The 20,939-nt window shown below is 45.1% G+C and overlaps 1 protein-coding gene across 6 annotated transcripts in view; it reads left to right on the plus strand.

Annotated features, from left to right (window-relative positions):
• LOC103541559 (CD48 antigen-like) overlaps positions 1-20,939 on the plus strand; it is a 96,024-nt gene that overhangs the window by 72,910 nt on the left and 2,175 nt on the right. For 2 of the 6 annotated variants that reach the window (XM_070608536.1, XM_070608535.1), the window contains exons 2-5: positions 4,539-4,898; positions 17,408-17,707; positions 19,429-19,539; positions 19,864-20,009. In XM_070608536.1, coding sequence (XP_070464637.1) covers positions 4,539-4,898; positions 17,408-17,707; positions 19,429-19,539; positions 19,864-20,009 — 917 coding nt within the window. The remainder of the gene's footprint in view (positions 1-4,538; positions 4,899-17,407; positions 17,708-19,428; positions 19,540-19,863; positions 20,010-20,939) is intronic. The other 4 variants (XM_070608539.1, XM_070608540.1, XM_070608538.1 and 1 more) reach the window with 3 other exon arrangements.

Raw genomic sequence — 20,939 nt, forward strand, 5'->3', positions numbered from 1 at the left:
AAATTAAAAAGGTCAGTCTGCCCCATTCACTCCACAGTACCCCCTAGGCTCCCCTGACCTAGGAAATTCCCATTAGGTTTCTCCTTCCTAGCAATTGCCCCTAGAGTCCTCTTACCTAGGATGTGTACCAGTACCCCCTAAGACACCTAGTCTTAAGGCTTGTATAAACTCTTATACTCCAATATAGACTATTGCTTTTCATTTATTCATCAGGTCCCTGTTTAAAAAACCAAACATTGCTTTGGGGAAACAAGCTGTCTCCTACTTTGAAATGTTTTGTCTGAAAAAGATGAAACCCCTGATTTATTGCGACAAGCACACAAGCATGATTGAGTGTTTCCAATCTTTCAAAACCCTCCCAGGAAAGCCTAAAGGCCCAAAAGAAGAAATGAAATAGCAGGAAAAAAATCACATACACAAAGGAAGTTAAGCAAAAAACCATTTTGCTTAACTTTATACAAATATATGGAAAACTGAGATGAAATGGATAATTTTGTAGGAAAATATAATTTACCAGTACTGACTCCAGAAGAGAAACATAATCTAAACAGATAAATTACCTGCTATGGAAAAACACACACCTCTGTTTCTCCTTTACTCTCACGCGACTACCACACTACTTCTGACACTACATGTGTGTGTTCCTTTCCCCTCACAGAGCAATTTTGAGATTTCTCAGACACCAGCTGGGTGTCCTACAATTTTAATCAGTTCTGACACTGTCTTCCTGCAGTTTGTCAGATCCCACAGGTTTAGGACTCAGCCGCACAAGACTATCATCCCCCCGACTTCAGATGCCAGTCACGAGTCCAGGTTGTTACCAACTGGCTTCTGACTGACAGGCTAAACATCGGAGGTTCCCATGACCTTCCGGTCAGGTTGGAGGAATTTGCTAGAGGAGCTCACAGAACAATGGGAAAACAGTTTACTTACTAGATTCTTGGTTTATTATAAATAGATATAACTCATGAAAAGCCAGATGGAAGAGATGCACAGGGCAAGGTATGTGGAAGGGGTGTGGAGTTTCCACGCCCTCTGCAGGTGGGCCACCCTCCAGCACCTCCTTGTGCTCACCAACCCAGGAGTTCTCCCAACATCGCCCTCTTGGGTTTTTATGGAGACTTCGTTACACAGGCATGATTGAGTAGAGGTTACCAGAGGATGGGGAGGAGGAAGAGAAAGTAACTATTTGGTGGGTACAGGGTGTTCTTCTGGGATGATGAAAATGTTTTGAAACTGGAGAGAGGTGGCAGTGGTACAATATTTTGAATACACAAAATGCCACTAAAAAATATACACTTTATAGTGTTAATTGTATGTATGAGGATTTCACTTCAGAGAAAAAAAAAAGACACGCACCTAAGAGTAGCTGGTATAATTCTTGCAATACCAGGAAAAAGAACAAAAACTTAGAAGCTTACAAAGGAAAAATACTTTGAAAGGAAAAATAATCAAACTTCTTGTCTGCAATAACAGAAGCTTGATGACAGTGAAAGGACATCTATGCACTGCTTAAAGGAAAGGACAGCAATTGACAAATCCTTGCAAATCAGCTAGATGTCACTTACTGTCAGGGTAAAAGAAAATATTAGCACTGAGGTAAGGATTCAGAGAATATATCACCACAGAGCAAATTTGAGGAAAATCCTTCAAACAATTCTCCATGAAATAAAAATTTCATCCTAACAGACATCTCCAGAGTGGGGAAAGATAGAGTCAACAGTGATAGCAAAGAACCACACGACAATTGTAATTAAGCACAATGGATGATGGTAACGAGACTGGGAATTTGTGATTTAAGGTAAAAGTAAAGATTCCCAGAACAAAGTCACATTTTGAGAAAATCTAACAAGGTCTGGAAATAGAACACTTGACTGTTTCAGGAAAGCCTCTAGGTTGGAAGGCTGCTGCAGGGAGAGGGGTAAGAATGTTACAAGACTGTGAGGTGGCAGAGAACATGGGCTGCTGAGTGTTCCGCATTCTCATCCTATTTGGGGTGGTGAGCAGTGGGACATGGAGGGCAGAGGGGTATAATTTGAATACTTAATATAATAGCAGAGAAATGTATGTATTATGGGGGTAAGCACCAGTGGAATGGAGAAGCACCAAAGAACTTTGGAAGTACTCAGGAGGAAAAGAAAAGAACAGAGGGCAGCCTGGCCTCACCTCTCAGCAGGGCTGTCACAGTGGCCTCCCCTCCCTTCCTGAAACTCCTTCGTTGGCTTTTGTGACACTGTGCTCACCACCTTTTCCCACTGTCAGCTCCTTCTCCCTCTCTCTTAATGGTGGTTGGTGCTATGCCATCTTTTCTTCCCTAGCTATAATCCCCCCAGGTGATTTTAGCTAATCCCATGGATTTAGTAGCATGGCTGTGCTGAGGGCCACATCTCCAGCCCTGACCTTCCCCTGAGCTTCAGACCAGACTGTACGGCCTATTTAACATCTTGGAAGCCAAGGTTAACATGTATAACACCAAATTCTTGTTTTATGCTTCCTCTCACCCCAAACCTGCTCCTCTCTACACTTTAATAATAATTACATGTGGCCGGCTCTAGGACCTAGTGGTGAAGTTTGGTGCACTCTGCTTTGGCAGCCAGGGTTCAGTTCCCATGCGTGGACCTACACCACTCATTGCTAGCCTTGCTGTGGCAGTGACCCACATACAAAATAGAGGAAGACTGGCATAGATGTTAGCCCAGGGTGAATCTTCCTCAAGCAAAAAGAGGAAGATTGGCAATAGATGTTATCTCAGAGCCAATCTTCCTCATCAAAAAGAAAGAAAGAGAGGAAGAAAGGAAGAAAGAAGGAAAGAAAGGAAGGGAAGAGGGAAGGAAGGAAGAAAGAGAAAGAAAGAAAGATAGAAAGGAAGGAAGGAAGGAAGGAAGAAGGAAGGAAAGAAAGAAAGAAAGAAAAAGAGACAGAGAGAGAGACGAAAGAAAGGAAGGAAGGAGGTAAGAAAGGAAGGTAGAAAGAAAGAAAGAAAGAAAGAAAGAAAGAAAGAAAGAAAGAAAGAAAGAAAGAAAGAAAGAAAGAAAGAAAGAAAAAGAAAGAAAGAAAAGGAAAGAAAGAATAATTCATTCTGTCCTTTCGTCATTCAGGACTCACCTTAATTGTCATCCACTCACAGGGGACTTTCTTGATGAACCACTCACACCCCCACATCTCCACCAAACCAAGACTCTTCTATCACATTATCCTAAGTGTCAGTCAGCGTTCTTGGTTATGAGCAAGGGAAAGCAGCTGACTAATTGAATATGTATATATTAGAGCTTAGCAGGTGGCCCACAGGCCTTTGAGGGGTCCGGATGGCCAGGCTTTGAGACCACTCATCCAGGAGCCACACCCTGAGTCACACCACCAGAGCTGGTCCAGTAGAAGCCGGTCCATTAATCCTGGCCAAACATCACAGCTCAAACCACTATTCCACTGACTCTGGATACTTGCCCTGCCCCAGAACTGCTGCCACCACTGCCTCAGGCAACTGCAGGTGGCTGATGCCATGACTGTCATTGTCAACAGCACAGATTCTGTGGGTCACCTCCCTTCATGTCATCAGCTTGTGTTTGAAAGTCTGTGGTAGGTGCATCCAATTGGAAGAGCCCAGGTCATGTGCTGTCTCAGCTGCAAAGGAGGCTGGGAAAGTATCTGGCATTTATAGCAGGAGGTGGGCTCCGCCTCATAAGGTAGAAATTCCACAGATATGTGAAAGAAGTTCAGATGCCAGGGAACAGAGATGAAATCAGTGCCGCATCCTTTTTATTTTCTTCATAGCACTTATAACTGTCTGAAGTCATTTGTTTTCCCTGCTTTTTTCAGCACTGTCCCTCGCTACAATGGACGCTCCATGAGAGCAGGGACCTGGTCTGCTTATCCACCACTGTGTCCCCAGCGACCTCAACAGCTCCGAGCTCATTAAGCATTTACTGAATGAAGGCTGGCTGAGGGCCCAGAGGGAGAAAAATTTGTACCAAATAAGTAGAATTTCAAGGAAGGGAGAACAGTTCAGTGTCAAATGGCACAAGATGGTCCTGTAAGACTAGAACTGACCAGTGACAGTTGACTTTGCTAATTTTAGGGAGTTGTTAGTGACCCAATCAAGAGCAATTTCAGAGGAGTGATGGGCCAGAAGCCACCCTGCAGTGGGTTGAGGGGAAAACGGTGGCAACAGAGAAAGCTGGAATGATTTTCTTCTGGTGTGTACAGACTAATGGGGAAACTGGATTATTGTTTAGCAGCGTTAATATTTTCAGTTTCTTTTTTCTGCCATATGACCAAAGACCATGTTAGGTGCAAGCTGCAAGAAAAGGAAAGAGCGTGAGTATGGGAGGGTGACAGACACGTGCTTGAATCAAAACTGCCATGTTCTAGGTGGGACCAAGGCCTGGGCAAGTTGTCTCAGATTTGTTTCCCTGTCCGTAAAAAGAGAGAATTCTCTTTGTATGAATACAAAGTTAATGTGATGTGAAAGCAGAGAGGAGATGCAGTATGGTGTTTGCCCTGCTTCTTTCTTTCCTCATTCTCAGCTGTTCTTTCCCCAGGTTCCCAGGCTGTCAAAGACCCCAGCTCATCCTGCACGTTGCAAAGGACCGTGGCAGGGGGCGGGGGTGGGTCTGTGCAGCTGCAACTGACCTTCTCCCCATCTACTGACATCCGAGAGATTGAGTGGCTTCGGGATTCTGGTGATGAGAGAGATTTGTTTCTGGTGTCCTGGAAACCTAATACCTATGCTCCTGAATGGTACGGCCTTGAAGAAAAATACAAGCACAGATTCAGCCTAACAGAGCTGGAGTTCTTGATCATCAGAAATCTCAGTATGGAAATGAGTGGAGTGTATACAACGAAAATCAAGTTCCAGTCAGGAAAATCCCAGGAGGAAGCCTTCAAGCTCTGTTTATATGGTAAGGTTTATAGGGACCATGCCCCATACAGGCATTCCAACAAGGACTTTATCTAAAGTAAGTTAGACTAGAAGCGTGTAAAGAAAAAAACATTTTCTAGGAGTTTTTGCATTTCTCCTGATGCACTAAAGGTAAAACTAGATTTCAAAGATTACATCCCAGGAAAAACTAGTTATAAATTTTTAAAAAGTATAAAGTGTACATGAAATGGGGACAGAGAAGGACCTACTGAAAAGGATAAAAAAACCTTTCTTCAATCATAAAAATACTGCAAAATTGATTACTAAGAATATGTAATTATATCCAATATGTCCTGAATTGGTTGATTTAAAATCAGATTTAAAAATTCTTAAATGACCCAAAACAACAAAACAGAACACCAAAAAGATGAAATGAAAACACCAAGAAGGAGAGTGATGATAGGATGAGTCATTAGGTAAAACACTTTGAGACCAACTGACCTGAAGTCCAGCTGGAGAGATCTCAGGGCAAAGCTCTGTCCTGCTCTGTCCAAGTCACAGATGCAGAAGGAGACCCAGCCACTGTGCCCTGGAGTTCCCAGGTCAATGAGGAGCCCACTACCCTGCCCCAGGAAGCAGAGAACCTGGGCAGATGTGCAGTGGAGAAAGCAGCAAAAAGAGAGGAGGGAGAGCAGAGCCTGGGGGCATCCAACCTGCCAGAGCTCTCGCCCATTGCTGCTCTCTGCCTCCACCCTCCGTCTCCTCTGCTTGGGTGATCCCAGCAGCCTCCTAACGGGCCTCCCTGCCTCTCGTCTCTTCCTCCTTCCAAATCACCCTCCAACCAGCTCATATGTGGATCTTTTTAAAAATGCAGGTCTCAGCCTGTTATTCCCCTGCTTAAAACCAAATAATGCTTCTTGTCCCCACCCCCACAGGATAATGGCACTCAGGAAAAGTCCAACCCCACACAGGATCTGGTCCCTGCCTACCTCTCCAGCCTCATTTCCCAGCACATTCCCGCAGGGCCATGCTCCAAATGAGCTACCCTTCACTCACCCACCAGGCCCTTTCTCTTCTCCTTGACATACGCTGGTGGCTCTCCAGGGGACATCCATCTCCGACGCTTCCCCTGCACAACCAGCAAATCCTCACCTAGTGGGAGCAGGTGAGGGGTGAGGGACTCCAACATGGGGGATGGGAACGCTTGTAAGAAGAGACTGGGGAGACTGGCTTGACTGTCCAAACTGGGGTTTTCAGTTGGTGAAGGGTGGGGAATACACCCGCTGACCCTGGCCTCCAGCTCTTGATTCCAATCTTGTCTCTGTCCTCCTTGGCTGATAAATTCCTTGAATACCTTTCTCAGTGACATCATACTGGTACAGTCTCATCCTATCTCTTTTGGCAGCAAGAAATGGAAACTTACTCAAATTAGGTCTATTAAGAGTGTTTTCATTATAAAAACACATAGGGACCGGCCCAGTGGCGCAGCGGTTGAGTGCGCACGTTGCGCTTCAGTGGCCCAGGGTCCGACGGTTTGGATCCAGGGTGTGGACATGGCACCGTTTGGCAAGCCATGCTGTGGCAGGCATCCCACATGCAAAGTAAAGGAAGATGGGCATGGATGTTAGCTCAGGGCCAGGCTTCCTCAGCAAAAACAGAGGAGGATTATCAGCAGTTAGCTCAGGGCTAATCTTCCTCGAAACAAAGATACATAGATCTCCAGGAGGAAGATGCATACAGGAGCTCCTCTGGCCCTCATGCTCAGGGACTTGAAAGGTGATGGGCTCTCTCTTCTCTCTGTCAGGGACCGTATCGTCTCTCATCTTTGCACTCGCTCTCTCGCTCTCTCGCGCTCTCTCTCTCTCTGTCTCTCTCTCTTGTCAGCTTTATTCTCCTAGGCATCTCCACGCAGTAGGGAACATGGCCTTCTGCAGCTATGGGTCCCACTGGAGCAGAGGGCAAAGGGACTTTCCTGGTGCAGTCCACATGGAAAATTCCAGGGAAGGACCCTTGTTGGCTGGGCTTGGGTCACAAGACCGCCCCTAGATGGCTCACTGGCCAGAGGAATAGTACATTCTATTGGCAAGGCCGGGGACTTGTGCCCTTTCTTGTAACCAGGATTAGGGTGCTGTGATTGACATCATATCAAAAACAAGATTGCAGCAGAAGAGAAGTTGCCAAAAGAAGAAGTCCTACTAGCTGGTTTCCTTTGGCCTTGTTTTCCATTTCCCTGACCATCCATCAATGCCCAAACTAAATCTCCCAACAACACTCGCTCTCTCCCCATCGCCTGTAGGACTAAGTACTCATCACAGCATTAGGCCCTCGACCAACTGATGCCGTCATTCCAGCCTTGTTTCCAGTCAAACACGTTGCTCCTCAAATACAGCCTCTCTCTCCCTCATGGCTTTCAGAACTGCCATGGCCTACGAAAACGATTTTCTGATCCATATTAAATGAATATTTCCGTTGTGAAGTCCCAAGGTTCTTTCTCTTAGTTCTTTTGCAGATCGTGTTTCTCTCTGCCTTGCACTACCATTGATTGTGTGTGGTCCACTCTCCAGTTGAGAGCAGGGTCCGTGCCCTGCTCCCCTTGGCATCTGCCCAGTGTTTTCTACAGCTCCCAGCAGGCATTCAGGAAGTACTGTATTCCTTTAACCAGATAGAGTTAAGCAATATGTAAAGGATACCTACAGAAACACACCTATGTTTTCTAGGATTTTTGATTATTCAAGCCTGATTACTATTCCTTCACCTCTTGAAAAGAGCAGAATAAAGGTTCATATAAACCAATTATTGAGTGAATACTCTAAATGCCTGAGAGCATGAGCTTTCTAAACACCCGTCTGTGCTTCATTACTCTGTGTAACAGACAGTCTATTTGGTTTTATATTTAAATTATTATCTGTTCATTAAATCAGATCTTTCAAAAAGCTAAATAAATATCATTTTCCCCAGACACATGTTCAAACAGTCTTGATGAGGGCCCACACATTTGTATTTTTAATAACTGCCCCAGATCAGGGGCTGGCAAACTATACCCATTGGTCAAATCCAGCCCAGTGTCTGTTTTGTAAATAAAGTTTCATTGGAACACAGCCACATCCATTCATTAACATCTTGTGTTTGGCTCCTTTCGTGCTATAACATCAAAGTTGTGTAGTTGTGACAGAGCCCATATGGCTGGTGAAACCTAAAATATTTGCTATCTGACCCCTTTCCAGAAAAGGTTGCCTCCCCTGCCTAGATGAATCTACTGACAGCTGATGCGCGTAACTTCAGAGGGTTAACGTGAGGACTAAATGAGTCCATGTAAACCCTTGGAGCCATGACTGGAAATGCATACCTTCGCAATAAGGGCTAGCTGTGGTTTTCTTTTCATCTGCTAATGGAGTAAATTACATTAATAAACTTCCTGATTATACTAACTTTGTATTCCTATAATAAACCCAACTTGATCGTAATGTATTGTGTGACTGTATTTGCTAACATTTAATTTAGGAATTTTAAGTTCTCTGTTTGTCACTGACATTAACCCATGGATTTGCAAGTGTGTTTTGTCTTGTGTTGGTGGTGGTATTCTCCATGTCTGATGTGAGCATTCAAGTTCAACTATGCTTTCAGAATGACCTGACAAACGTTTTGCCTTTTTCTAAGCTCTGAAACAGTGTCTATAACACAGGAATTCCATTTTCCTTGGCCATTGGGTAGCACTCACCCCTGAAACCATATGCACTTCGTGCCCTTTGTAAGGACAGATCGTTGTCCACCTTTCTACTTTCTCCTAAAGCTGTGGGTGTATTCAGGATTGCTGCTGCTTCGTAACAGAATTTTGATCATTTACACTTTCCTGGAAAAACATTATTTCATTTACATTTTCAAATTAATTGGCATGTAGTTGTACACAGGATTTCCTTAAATTTTTTTAATATCTTATCTGTAATTATGCCCAAATGCTCATTCCTAGTGATATTTATTATAGCTTTAATTTTTTTAGTTAAATATCACTATTTTCTCTTTTGATTGGCCTGTTTTGAAAAAATCAACTTTTGATTTTGCTGATCGAATCTCCTTTTTTATTGTTATCTGTGCATATAATTTAAGAATATGTTTGACTGCAATTAGCATAAAACTTGATTTTCAAAAGTTTAAGCAAATTCGTTTTTCTCATGTAACAAGAAGTCAAGAGACAGCATTTGCTGGTGTTGGGCCATCTGCTCGGCACTGTCATGGGGACCCAGGCTCGCTCTGTCTTCCTGCTCTGCCATCCTCCGCACATAGACTTTTGTCCTCGTGCTTGTTGCCTCGTGGTCCAGAGGTGGCTGTTGCTCCAGACGTCACTCCACAATAAAGGCAGCAAGGAGAGAAGGACAAGGGGAAGGTACTTCTCGGTCTGGGGCTCTGTCTTTTCAGGAGTGAAGACCTTTCCTCCCCCAGCAGATCCCCGTACTTCCCTGGTCAGCACCAATGCAGCTGCAAGAAAGACCGAAACCGAGACTTTGGCTCTCTAGATTCCACAGCAGAGGAAGCGAGGACGGAGAGGGAAGTGGGGCTGCGTGTGGATGAGCCACCACTCAGATTGGCCACATACGTGGCTGTTACTGACTGCTTTTACCTGTGTTACATCCTTTGCTCTGGTCTACCCACCATAGTAAAATAATCCACTGGAGTAATAGTGGATTTGAAAATTTCTCCTTGAATTTCCAACAGTGTTTTGGCTTTGATTTTGTTTTGTTTTGCTTTATAACATTTATGCATTTCCAAACCCTGTTGGTATCTGCATATTAATCTAAAATATCTCTCATTGGCCTGCTTAATGTTTTTTATCTTAAATTTTATTTGGTCTGTAATGACTATTGCCACACCTGCAGTCATTTTCTTGACATTTTCTTCATCTACTGTTTCCCATCTCTTTCTTTTTAATCTTTCCGTGTCATCAGGTAATGGACATAGTGTGCCGCTGGCTTTGCCTCATCTGAGTCCTGGCTTTTAACAGGGGGATATAATGCATTCCAAGGTATTTCATTTTTTATACAGGTATGGACCTAAACTCCTGAAATCTTGTTTGATGTTTTTTGGGGGAATTGTTCTTTTTCTTTCAAAGATTGGCACCTGACTAACATCTGTTGCCAATCTTCCTTTTTCGTTTTTTCCTTTTTCTCCCCAAAGCCCCCCAGTACATGGCAGAATATTCTAGTAGTAGGTCCTTCTTGTTCTGCTGGGTAGGACACTGCCTCAGCATGGCTTGATGAGCAGTACTAAGTCTGGGCCCAGGATATGAACCAGCAAAACCCTGGGCCGCCAAAGCAGAGCGCACAAACTTACCCACTCGGCCACGGGGCTGGCCCCTAATGTTTTTTATTTACCTTTTTTTCCTTATTTTTTCTGGCTTTTATTTGATTAGTAGACTTTTCTTTGATGTAAACTTTTCTAGTAGTTTGGAAGTTATACCACCTTCTATTTTTTTTTTAATTAATGTTATGATAGATTACAACCTTGTGAGATTTCAGTTGTACATTTTTGTTAGTCATGTTGTGGGTACACCACTTCCCCCTCTGTGCCCTCCCCCCACCCCCCCTTTTCCCTGGTAACCACCGATCAGATCTCCATATCAATATACTAACTTCCACCTATGAGTGGAGTCATATAGAGTTCGTCTTTCTCTGACTGGCTTATTTCGCTTAACATAATACCCTCGAGGTCCATCCACGTTGTTGTGAATGGGCCAATTTTGTCTTTTTTTATGGCTGAGTAGTATTCCATTGTGTATATATATCACATCTTCTTTATCCAATCATCAGTTTCTGGGCATGTAGGCTGGTTCCACGTCTTGGCTATTGTAAATAATGCTGCAATGAACATAGGGGTGCAACGGACTCTTGAGATTTCTGATATCAGGTTCTTAGGATAGATACCGAGTAATGGGATGGCTGGGTCATAGGGTATTTCTATTTTTAACTTTTTGAGAAATCTCCATACTGTTTTCCATAGTGGTTGTACCAGTTTGCATTCCCACCAACAGTGTATGAGGGTTCCTTTTTCTCCACAACCTCTCCAACATTTGTCACTCTTGGTTTTGGATGTCTTTGCCAATCTAACGGGTGTAAGGTGATATCTTAGTGTAGTTTTGATTTGCATTTCCCTGATGATTAGCGATGATGAACATCTTTTCATGTGTCTATTGGCCATATTCATATCTTCTTTTGAGAAGATATGTCCTCTGCCCATTTTTTGATCGGGTTGTTTGTTTTTTTGTTTTTAAGCCGTGTGAGTTCTTTGTATATTATGGAGATTAACCCTTTGTTGGATAAGTGGCTTGTGAATATTTTTTCCCAATTAGTGAGCTGTTTTTTTGTTTCAATCCTATTTTCCCTTGCCTTGAAGAAGCTCTTTAGTCTGATGAAGTCCCATTTGTTTATTCTTTCTATTGTTTCCCTCAACTGAGGAGTTACAGTGTCCGAAAAGATTCTTTTGAAACTGATGTCAAAGAGTGTACTGCCTATATTCTCTTCCAAAAGACTTATTGTCTCAGGCCTAATCTTTAGGTCTTTGATCCATTTTGAGTTTATTTTGGTGTGTGGTGAAAAAGAATGGTCAATTTTCAATCTTTTGCATGTGGCTGTCCAGTTTTCCCAGCACCATTTGTTGAAGAGACTTTCTTTTCTCCATTGTAGGCCCTCTGCTCCTTTGTCGAAGATTAGCTGTCCATAGATGTGTGGTTTTATCTCTGGGCTTTCAATTCTGTTCCATTGATCTGTGGACATGTTTTTGTACCAGTACCATGCTGTTTTGATCACTGTAGCTTTGTAGTATGTTTTGAAATCGGGGATTGTGATTCCGCCGGCTTTGTTTTTCTTGCTCAGGATTGCTTTAGCAATTCACGGTCTTTTGTTGCCCCATATGAATTTTAGGATTGTTTGTTCAATATCTGTGAAGCATGTTCTTGGGATTCTGATTGGGATAGCATTGAATCTGTATATTGCTTTAGGTAGTATGGACATTTTAACTATGTTTATTCTTCCAATCCATGTGCAAGGAATGTCTTTCCATCTCTTTATGTCATTGTCAATTTCTTTCAAGAAAGTCTTGTAGTTTTCATTGTATAGATCCTTCACTTCCTTGGTTAAGTTTATCCCAAGGTATTTTATTCTTTTCGTTGTGATTGTGAATGGGATTGAGTTCTTGAGTTCTTTTTCTGTTAGTTCATTGTTAGTGTATAGAAATGCTACTGATTTATGCACGTTAATTTTATACCCTGCTACTTTGCTGTAGTTGTTGATTATTTCTAATAGTTTTTCTGTGGATTCTTTGGGGTTTTCTATATATAAGATCATGTCGTCTGCAAACAGCGAGAGTTTTACTTCTTCGTTACCTTTTTGGATTCCTTTTATTTCTTTTTCCTGCCGAATTGCTCTGTCCAGCACCTCCAGTACTATGTTGAATAGGAGTGGTGAAAGTGGGCACCCTTGTCTTGTTCCTGTCCTCAGAGGGATGGCTTTCATTTTTTGTCCATTGAGTATGATGTTGGCTGTGGGTCTATCATATATGGCCTTTATTATGTTGAGGTACTTTCCTTCTATACCCATTTTACTGAGGGTTTTTATCATAAATGGGTGTTGGATCTTGTCGAATGCTTTCTCTGCATCTATTGAGATGATCACGTGGTTTTTGTTTTTCATTTTGTTGATGTAGTGTATCACATTGATTGACTTGCGGATGTTGAACCATCCCTGTGTCCCTGGTATAAATCCCACTTGATCATGGTGTATAATCTTTTTGATGTATTGCTGTAATCGGTTTGCCAAAATTTTGTTGAGGATTTTTGCATCTATGTTCATCAGTGATATCGGCCTGTAGTTCTCCTTCTTTGTGTTGTCCTTGTCAGGTTTGGGGATCAGGGTGATGTTGGCTTCATAGAATGTGTTAGGGAGTTCTCCATCTTTCTCAATTTTCTGGAACAGTTTGAGGAGAATAGGTATTAAGTCTTCTTTGAATGTTTGGTAGAATTCTCCAGAGAAGCCGTTTGGTCCTGGACTCTTATTTTTGGGGAGGTTTTTGATTACCGTTTCTATTTCCTTACTTGTGATTGGCCTATTCAGATTCTCCATTTCTTCCTGATTCAGTTTGGGGAGATTGTAGGAGTCTAGGAATTTGTCCATTTCTTCCAGGTTGTTCAATTTGTTGGCATATAGTTTTTCATAGTATTCTCTTATGATCTCTTGTATTTCATTGGTATCTGTTGTGATTTCTCCTCTGTCATTCCTAATTTTATTAATTTGCGATTTCTCTCTTCTTTTCCTTGGTGAGTCTGGCTAGGGGTTTGTCAATTTTGTTAATTCTTTCGAAGAACCAACTCTTTGTTTCATTGATCCTTTCTATTGTCTTTTTTGTTTCAATATCGTTTATTTCTGCTCTTATTTTTATTATTTCCCTCCTTCTACTGACTCTGGGCTTTGTTTGTTCTTCTTTTTCTAGTTCTGTTAGGTGTCGTTTGACGTTGCTTATGTGAGCTTTTTCTTGTTTAGTGAGGTGAGCCTGTATTGCGATGAATTTCCCTCTTAGGACTGCTTTTGCTGCATCCCAAATGTTTTGGTATGTCGTGTTCTCATTTTCATTAGTCTCCAGATAAAATTTGATTTCTTCTTTAATTTCTTCAATGATCCATTGTTTGTTGAGAAGCGTGTTGTTTAGTCTCCACATTTTTGCACCTTTCTCTGCTTTTTTCTTGTAGTTGATTTCTAGTTTAATAGCATTATGATCAGAAAAGATGCTTGATATTATTTCAACTCTCTTGTATTTATTGATGTTTGCTTTGGTTCCCAAAATATGGTCAATCCTTGAGAATGTTCCATGTGCACTTGAGAAGAATGTGTAACCTGCTGTTTTTGGATGAAGTGTTCTATATATATCTATTAAGTCCATCTGGTCTAATTTTTCATTTAATTCTATTATTTCCTTGTTGATTTTCTGTCTGGATGTTCTGTCCATTGGTGTTAATGGTGTGTTGAGGTCCCCTACTATTATTGTATTGTTGTTGATGTCTTCTTTTAGTTCTATTAAGAGTTGCTTTACAAATTTTGGTGCTCCTGTGTTGGGTGCGTATATATTTATAAGTGTTATGTCTTCTTGGTGGAGAGTCCCTTTTATCATTATATACTGTCCCTCTTTATCTTTCTTTATCTGTTTTGCTTTGAAATCTACCTTGTCTGATATTAGTATAGCGACACCTGCTTTCTTTTGTTCATTATTAGCTTGGAGTATTGTTCTCCATCCCTTCACTCTGAGTCTGTGTTTGTCTTTGGGGCTGAGGTGTGTTTCCTGGAGGCAGCATATTGTTGGATCTTGTTCTTTGATCCATCCTGCCACTCTGTGTCTTTTGATTGGGGAGTTCAATCCATTTACATTTAGAGTGATTATTGAGATGTGGGGGCCTACCACTACCATTTTGTGTCTTGTTTTCCGGTTTTCTTCAGTTTCCTTTGTTTCTCGTCCCATGGTTTAATCTGTTCTGATGTAGAGCTGCTACTCTCTGTTGTTGTCCTTCTACTTATCTCCTCTGCTCTTGGTTTTGTAGCCCCTTTCCTTTTTTGGATTTTTCAGGAATGAGGGTTTTCCTGAGGATTTTCTGAAGAGGAGGTTTTGTGGCAATGAACTCCCTTAATTTTTGTCTATCTGTGAAAGTTTTTATTTCTCCATCATATTTGAAGGATATTTTCACTGGGTAGAGAATTCTCGGCTGTAGATTTTTGTCCTTCAGATTTTTGAATATATCATTCCACTCTCTTCTAGCCTGTAAAGTTTCTGCTGAGAAATCTGCTGATAGCCTGATGGGGGTTCCTTTGTAGGTTAGTTTCTTTTGCCTGGCTGTCCTTAGTATTTTCTCCTTGTCATTGACTTTTGCTAGCTTCGCTACTATATGGCGTGGAGTTGGTCTTCTTGCATTGATAAAGTTTGGAGATCTATTGGCTTCTGTCACCTGAAGATCCATCTCCCTCACCAGATTTGGGAAGTTCTCAGCCATTATTTCTTTGAATAGGCTTTCTGCCCCTTTCTCCTTCTCTTCTCCCTCTGGTATACCTATAATCCTTACGTTGCATCTCCTAATTGTGTCTGATAATTCTCGGGGAGTTTCTTCATTTCTTTTTAGTCTTGCTTCTCCCTCCTCCTCTGCCTGCAGCAATTCTATATTGCCATCTTCCAAATTGCTAATTCTTTCCTCCATATTATCGGCCCTACTGTTCAGAGCATCTAGATTTTTCTTAATCTCCTCTATTGTGTTCTTCATTTCCAATATTTCTGTTTGGTTCTTCTTTATCGTATCAAACTCTTTTGTGACATAGCTCCTGAACTCATTGAGTTGACGGTCAGAACTCTCTCTTAACTCATTGAGAATTTTAATGATGGCTGTTTTGAAGTCATCATCATTTAGGTTATATATCTCATTTTCTTTGGGATTGTTTTCTGTGTATTTGTTACTTTCTTTCTGTTCTGGAGATTTAATGTATTTTTTCATATTGCTTGATGTTGTTGATTTGTGCCTCCGCATGGAGATAGAGTTTAGTTGCTCCTTTCACTTGTTTCAGCTGCTGCGGTGGGGGAGCAGCTGTTTATACTGCACCAACCAGGAACCCTGTCCGCAGTTGCTAACTGGGCCTGGGCCCCTCCTCGTAGCCACAGTGGCCCTTTGGATTCCCTCCTCTGCTGTGGGGGCCGTCACAGGGGGTCTTCAGGCTGCTGGTGCCTACTGTTGCAGCCCACCTAGATGTGCTCTCTCCTTGGGGTCTGCAATGGTGTTATGGGCTTTTCCAGTGGCCAGGGGTGGGATCACTTATATTTGTTGCTCCGTTGCTGTCGGCACCCACAAAATCTCACTTGTCCTCTATGGGTCGTAGGAGAGCTATTGGCATCTTCTACAGTCTGTGGTTAGTTCACCTAGCTATGCTGCTTTTGCCCTGCAGTCTTCCAGCCTTGTGGCTGGTGGCTGGGTGCCTTCTACTGGTGCTGTGCAGAGGCTTTCCCTAAGGCTGCTGTGAGCCTGTAGGGTTTCCCCCTAGGCTACGAAGCTGGGTCTCTGGAACTCCCCCCAGCCCCAGTCCTCTCCGAGATCTCCGGCTACCCCTAGACCCACGGGGCGGGCAACAGCAGCTGTGGGTCACCCCGCCCTCTGGGATTCTCTCTGGGCCTCTCCCAGAGCCATGAATGCTCGGCGTGGCCCCTCTGCTAATGGCAGACAGAGAGTTTTGTCTGCTGCCCAGGCAGAACTCCCACGCTTCCCATCCGGGTCGCAGAGCCGGCCTTTGAAACTTCCCCCAGCCCCGGTCCTCCCCGAGATCTCCGGCAATCCCTAGTCCCACGGGGCAGGCAACGGCAGCTGGGGGTCGCCCCGCCCTCTGGGATTCTCTCCGGGCCTCTCCCGGAGCCGTGAATGCTCAGCGTGGCCCCTCTGCTAATGGCAGACAGAGAGTTTTGTCTGCTGCCCGGGCGGAACTCCGGCGCTTCCCGTCCGGGTCGCAGAGCCGGCCTTTGAAACTTCCCCCAGCCCCGGTCCTCTCCAAGATCTCCAGCAATCCCTAGTCCCATGGGGCGGGCAACGGCAGCTGGGAGACCTCCTTACCCTCAGCGACTCTCTCTGGGACCCTCCGGGCGCCGCGAACACCCGGCGGGGACTCCCTGCCAATGGTGGGGAGAGACTCTCCCCGCGGGCTCAGGTGTGCAACTCTAAAGTTTCCCTCTGCGTTTAGGAGTAATTGCAGGGGGTTTAGGTAGGGTTCTGGTCACCTGTTTCCACCGTCGCTCCTCTGTTGTGTCCTCGCTCCTGCCCTAGATGTGTGTAGATCCTCTGGGGGCGTCCGTTGGAAGAAAGCCGCTTGCGGGTACTAGGCTGCTCGTCGGGGTTGGAGAGTTTTCACCTATTTCCACATCCTCCCAGAGGAAAGTCCATCCGCCTTCCGATGTATAGTTGCGTGGGTCTCTCAGACGTCCTGAGATGCTGTCTGGATATCCTTTGTCAAGCGATAAGTGTCCAAATAATTGTAGACTCGAAGGGGGAGAGACAAAGAGGACTACTTACGGCGCCATCTTGGATCTTCTCCAGCATACCACCTTCTATTTTTATCCTACAGTTTACAGAAATTAAATTTTTACTTCACCATTTAAAGATAATCAGTATCCTTTTGTTTCTCTGAACAAAACTTGAACTTTAACATATTTTTCCACGTTATTCTCAACTCCTGCCATGTTATAGTTATTCTATATAACAATATATAAAATTTTTAACATCCGTATGATTATCATGGGTACATATCATTGTGTGGTTATCATATACATCATGTCTATTTAATCATCTAGGCTTAACTGGGCATGGGAGGGCCTCAGCCATCTGCCCCTGGGCTGGAGTCAGAACCCCTTGGGCCAGAGGGAGAAGGCTCCTTCCCCAGGGCTGCAGTTAGGAACCTCACACAGCCACATCACCTTAGTGAGAGCGGATGATGTACTTGGGGGGGCCTCCAGTCCTGAGGTCAGTTTCTCTTTTGTCCCCCCTTGCCCTAGAGCCCATCCCCCAGCCCCAGATTCAGATTCATCCATCATCTCGCACATCAGGCTGGTGCAACATCAGCCTGGAATGTGGGACCCCAGGAGCAACAGAGAACCTGGCAGTGACCTGGCTCAGCAAGGGCCTCCCCAGGGAGTTGCAGCCAAGAGAGACACTGGGGCCAGCCCCCAACTCCAGGAATCTAAGCCTGAGCCTTGCCCTGGGCCAGTTGAATGGCCACCTCACCTGTGTGGTCAGCAACCCTGTGGACGAGAAGAATGCAACCTTACACCTGGAGAATATCTGTCCATCGACGGGTGAGTGTGATCTGCTGGAAAGGATGACGAAAATGGGCTAGCAGAGAACGGGGAATGGACGAGACTGGGCGGGCTCAGGGAATGTGGTGGGACAGGGGAATAATTTAAGGCTCTTGATGTGGAGCAACCAAAAGTTCCCCACCCCAGTGAATGGCCACACCCTCGTTATAGTCTTTAAACTTGCAACTCCAGAAATTGGATCAATATGTGGAGATTGCCGCATCACCCAGGACATAAATCTGGGACTGGCATGTAGGCACCCCCTTTCCCAGCCTTCAGGAACCTGGAAGGCTGAATAAGTCATCAGAATCCAAGCAGGGGAGGAGGAGGACTTGAGGATTAAGGACTGAGGATTCCTTAGACCTGGAAAGCTCCTGTTCACCAGACTCAGGCCCCTCCCTGGATGGGCTGGACATGCTTAGCACACTCAGGCTGATAGACGCCCCTTTTTTGCTTCATGAAGATGTGCCATTTCTGAGATGATTAGCACCTCTGAGTAAGTAAACCACAATTGAACCACCCACTAAGCAGTGAGAGCACCTGTGGTCACTACAGCCAGTTACCCACTTCCCCCATCAACCTAAGGGGTCACCCTGCTAGATAAAGGGACAGTCCAGGGTAGGTTAGGGGGTGGAAGCCCTTACGAAGGAGCCTTGGGACCTGGTTTCATAAAATACGAAACCTCCAACTTTCCCTAGAACTATGCAACGGGAACATGGATGGAAAAAAGGAGGAAGAGTTCAGCGACCCCCTCCCACCCACGTCCCCCTGAGCTCTGCTTGCTCAGGTGGGGCTCCCGTCTGAACAGTCTCCTCCGTGTCACTTCCTCACTCACTCAGCCACTCAGCATTCAACCCTCACACTAGGACTGAGGGCCTACTACATGCTGGGGGGCATCAGTGAGAAGTAGCTGAGCCCCCGCCCTCAAGGAGATCACAGTGCAGTGGGGCGTCATCACACACCAGCTGTGTGACCCTGGACAAGTCACTAGACTTTTGGTGCCTTTTTGTAAGATGTGCAATAATTGTATCTACTTCATAGGGCTGTTGTGTGAATTCAAAGGGAAATCTATGGAAAGCTATCAACACAGTGTGTGGCATAGATTGTGTCAATAATTATTACAAAATACTTCAAAGAAGAGGAGGAGTAAATTTCTAAATATAAAGCCACACAGTAAGTGCTGAAGTCACAGCAAATACAGAGGATATGGTTCAAGCACAAAAAAGAAAGAAAGAAACTGAGTAACTGCCACAGGAGTTGGGAAAGGCATCACAGAGAAGGGAACACCTGACTTGGGCCTTGAAGGATGAATAGGAGTTTTCTTGTGGGAGTATGAGAAAGATACCCCAAACAGAGAGCAGAACATGTCCTGAGGTCTGGTGACCCCGGATTCTTCCATTCTCTCTCTCTCTTAGGATGTACTTCTCTTCTGGGATTCTGAGAGGAGAAAAGAGAGCCAGGTTGAGGGGATGAGCAATGGGACATCCAGCTAGCAGGAGCCTTCAAGTTTTCTGTGGAGAGAAGAGACAGAAAGCCGAGCAGAAGAAACGTTAAAGTGACAGTGGCCAGCGTGCAGGGAGACTAGAAAGGAGGAAACCTGTCAGGGCTGCATCAAGGATGTCCACTTGGGATACAGGTCCTGAGCCGGGGTGGTCCCACCTCCTCCCCCTCCCTGCAGTGGGCCTGACTGAGGCAGACCGGACACCAGCCTTTGACCCCAGGTTCGCTTCAGAGCAAACGGCTTTGGAGAGGCATCCGTCCCACGGTTCTGATGGTGGGCCTGGGCGCTGGAGTGTGGATCTGGATGAGGAAGAAGACGGAGACTGGGAGAGGTAGGTGCTGGAGAGACGCTGAGAGGAGCAGTGGGATGGGGGGCCTGGAGGACACCCCAGGGAGCGGGGCAGGACTGGGCAGGACAATGGGCAGACAGAGGCTCATGGACCTCTCCTGTGAATCATCCCTGGAAGGCTGGGCTACAGCCTGCTGGGGGTGGGAGCTGAGAATGTGCCCAGGAAGGAAGGTGATGTGTGGCAGGGACAGGGCAGGAGTCTGGGACCTGAGCTTACAGCCTGGGGAGCAATAGCTGCCCTCACCTGAGGGCTGATGAGGGGTCACCTCAATTCCACGCAGCCTCCTTGGGTGTCTGCTGTGTGCAGGTGGGTCTGCTCTCCTGCCCGAGGGGCCCAGCTCAGCAGCTGCTCCCCAGGCCCTTCCCACAGAAGAATCTGCTGACCTGCAGCCTGGTGGGGCTGACAGCCACGACTCCCCCTACATGAAGATCAGCCTCCTGGGACACCCTGAGGTGGGTCTGAAGGAATCAAATCAGGTTGACCAACATCTACTCAGAGGTCATGAATCCCGGGAAGTCCAGGGTACTCTGCTCCTTGTCGGGCTCTGGGTTCAATCCTTGCTTTGGATGATATGGTTGCTGTGCCCGGGCACTCACAGGATGCCGGGAGCTGAGATGCAATGAGAGAAAACCACCGATAAGGAGCACACTTCGGTCATCTGTCCACAATCTCATCATATGTCGCTGGCACCCAGGGAGGAGAGGTGACAGAGCAGGAGAGGCAAGAATGTAAATGGGCAGCTGTCTGGTAGACCCTGCCATCTGCATAGGACCCAAAGGAAGACCTACCATCTGCATAGACCCAAAGGAAGCAGAAGTAGGGGAGACCAGCAGGGCCTGGAGGTGTGGCAGACCCAAGTATCTGAGGAACATCAGGAAATCTTCTCCTCCCCGCAGTCTGTCTCCCTCCTACCTGCCTGAGATCCTGACATTAATGCCACCTGTTTGGATAAAGGCATTGTTGTCACCACTGATGACATGTCCTAGGGAAAGCATCTCATGTGGCCACTGGCCCTTAGATGGAAATCGGTGCAGTGGTCACAGATGGAATGATTCCACCAAAGGGAAAGAGCTAGAGACAGGACAACTGTTGGAAGCGAGGACACTTAAGGGTCTTCCCTAGAAGCAATGGTTCTCAAACTGAGCTCACATCAGAACCCCCTGGAGAGCATGGTAAAATAAAGTTTGCTGGGCTGACTCCAGTGTTTCTGATTCAGCAGGTCTAGGGAGACCCCAGCATTTGCCCAATTCTAACAAGTTCGCAAAGGATGCTGACACTCCTGGTCCCGCTCTTTGAGAACTACTTGGCTAAAGAGATATCCAGGGGAAGGCAAGTAGCACCGCTGTCTGGACGTCCAGGACTAGCCAGTGGCCATGGCCTCT

This window comes from Equus przewalskii, unplaced genomic scaffold (genome assembly GCF_037783145.1).
Source record: "Equus przewalskii isolate Varuska unplaced genomic scaffold, EquPr2 ChrUn-9, whole genome shotgun sequence".
Taxonomy (NCBI): Eukaryota; Metazoa; Chordata; class Mammalia; order Perissodactyla; family Equidae; genus Equus; species Equus przewalskii.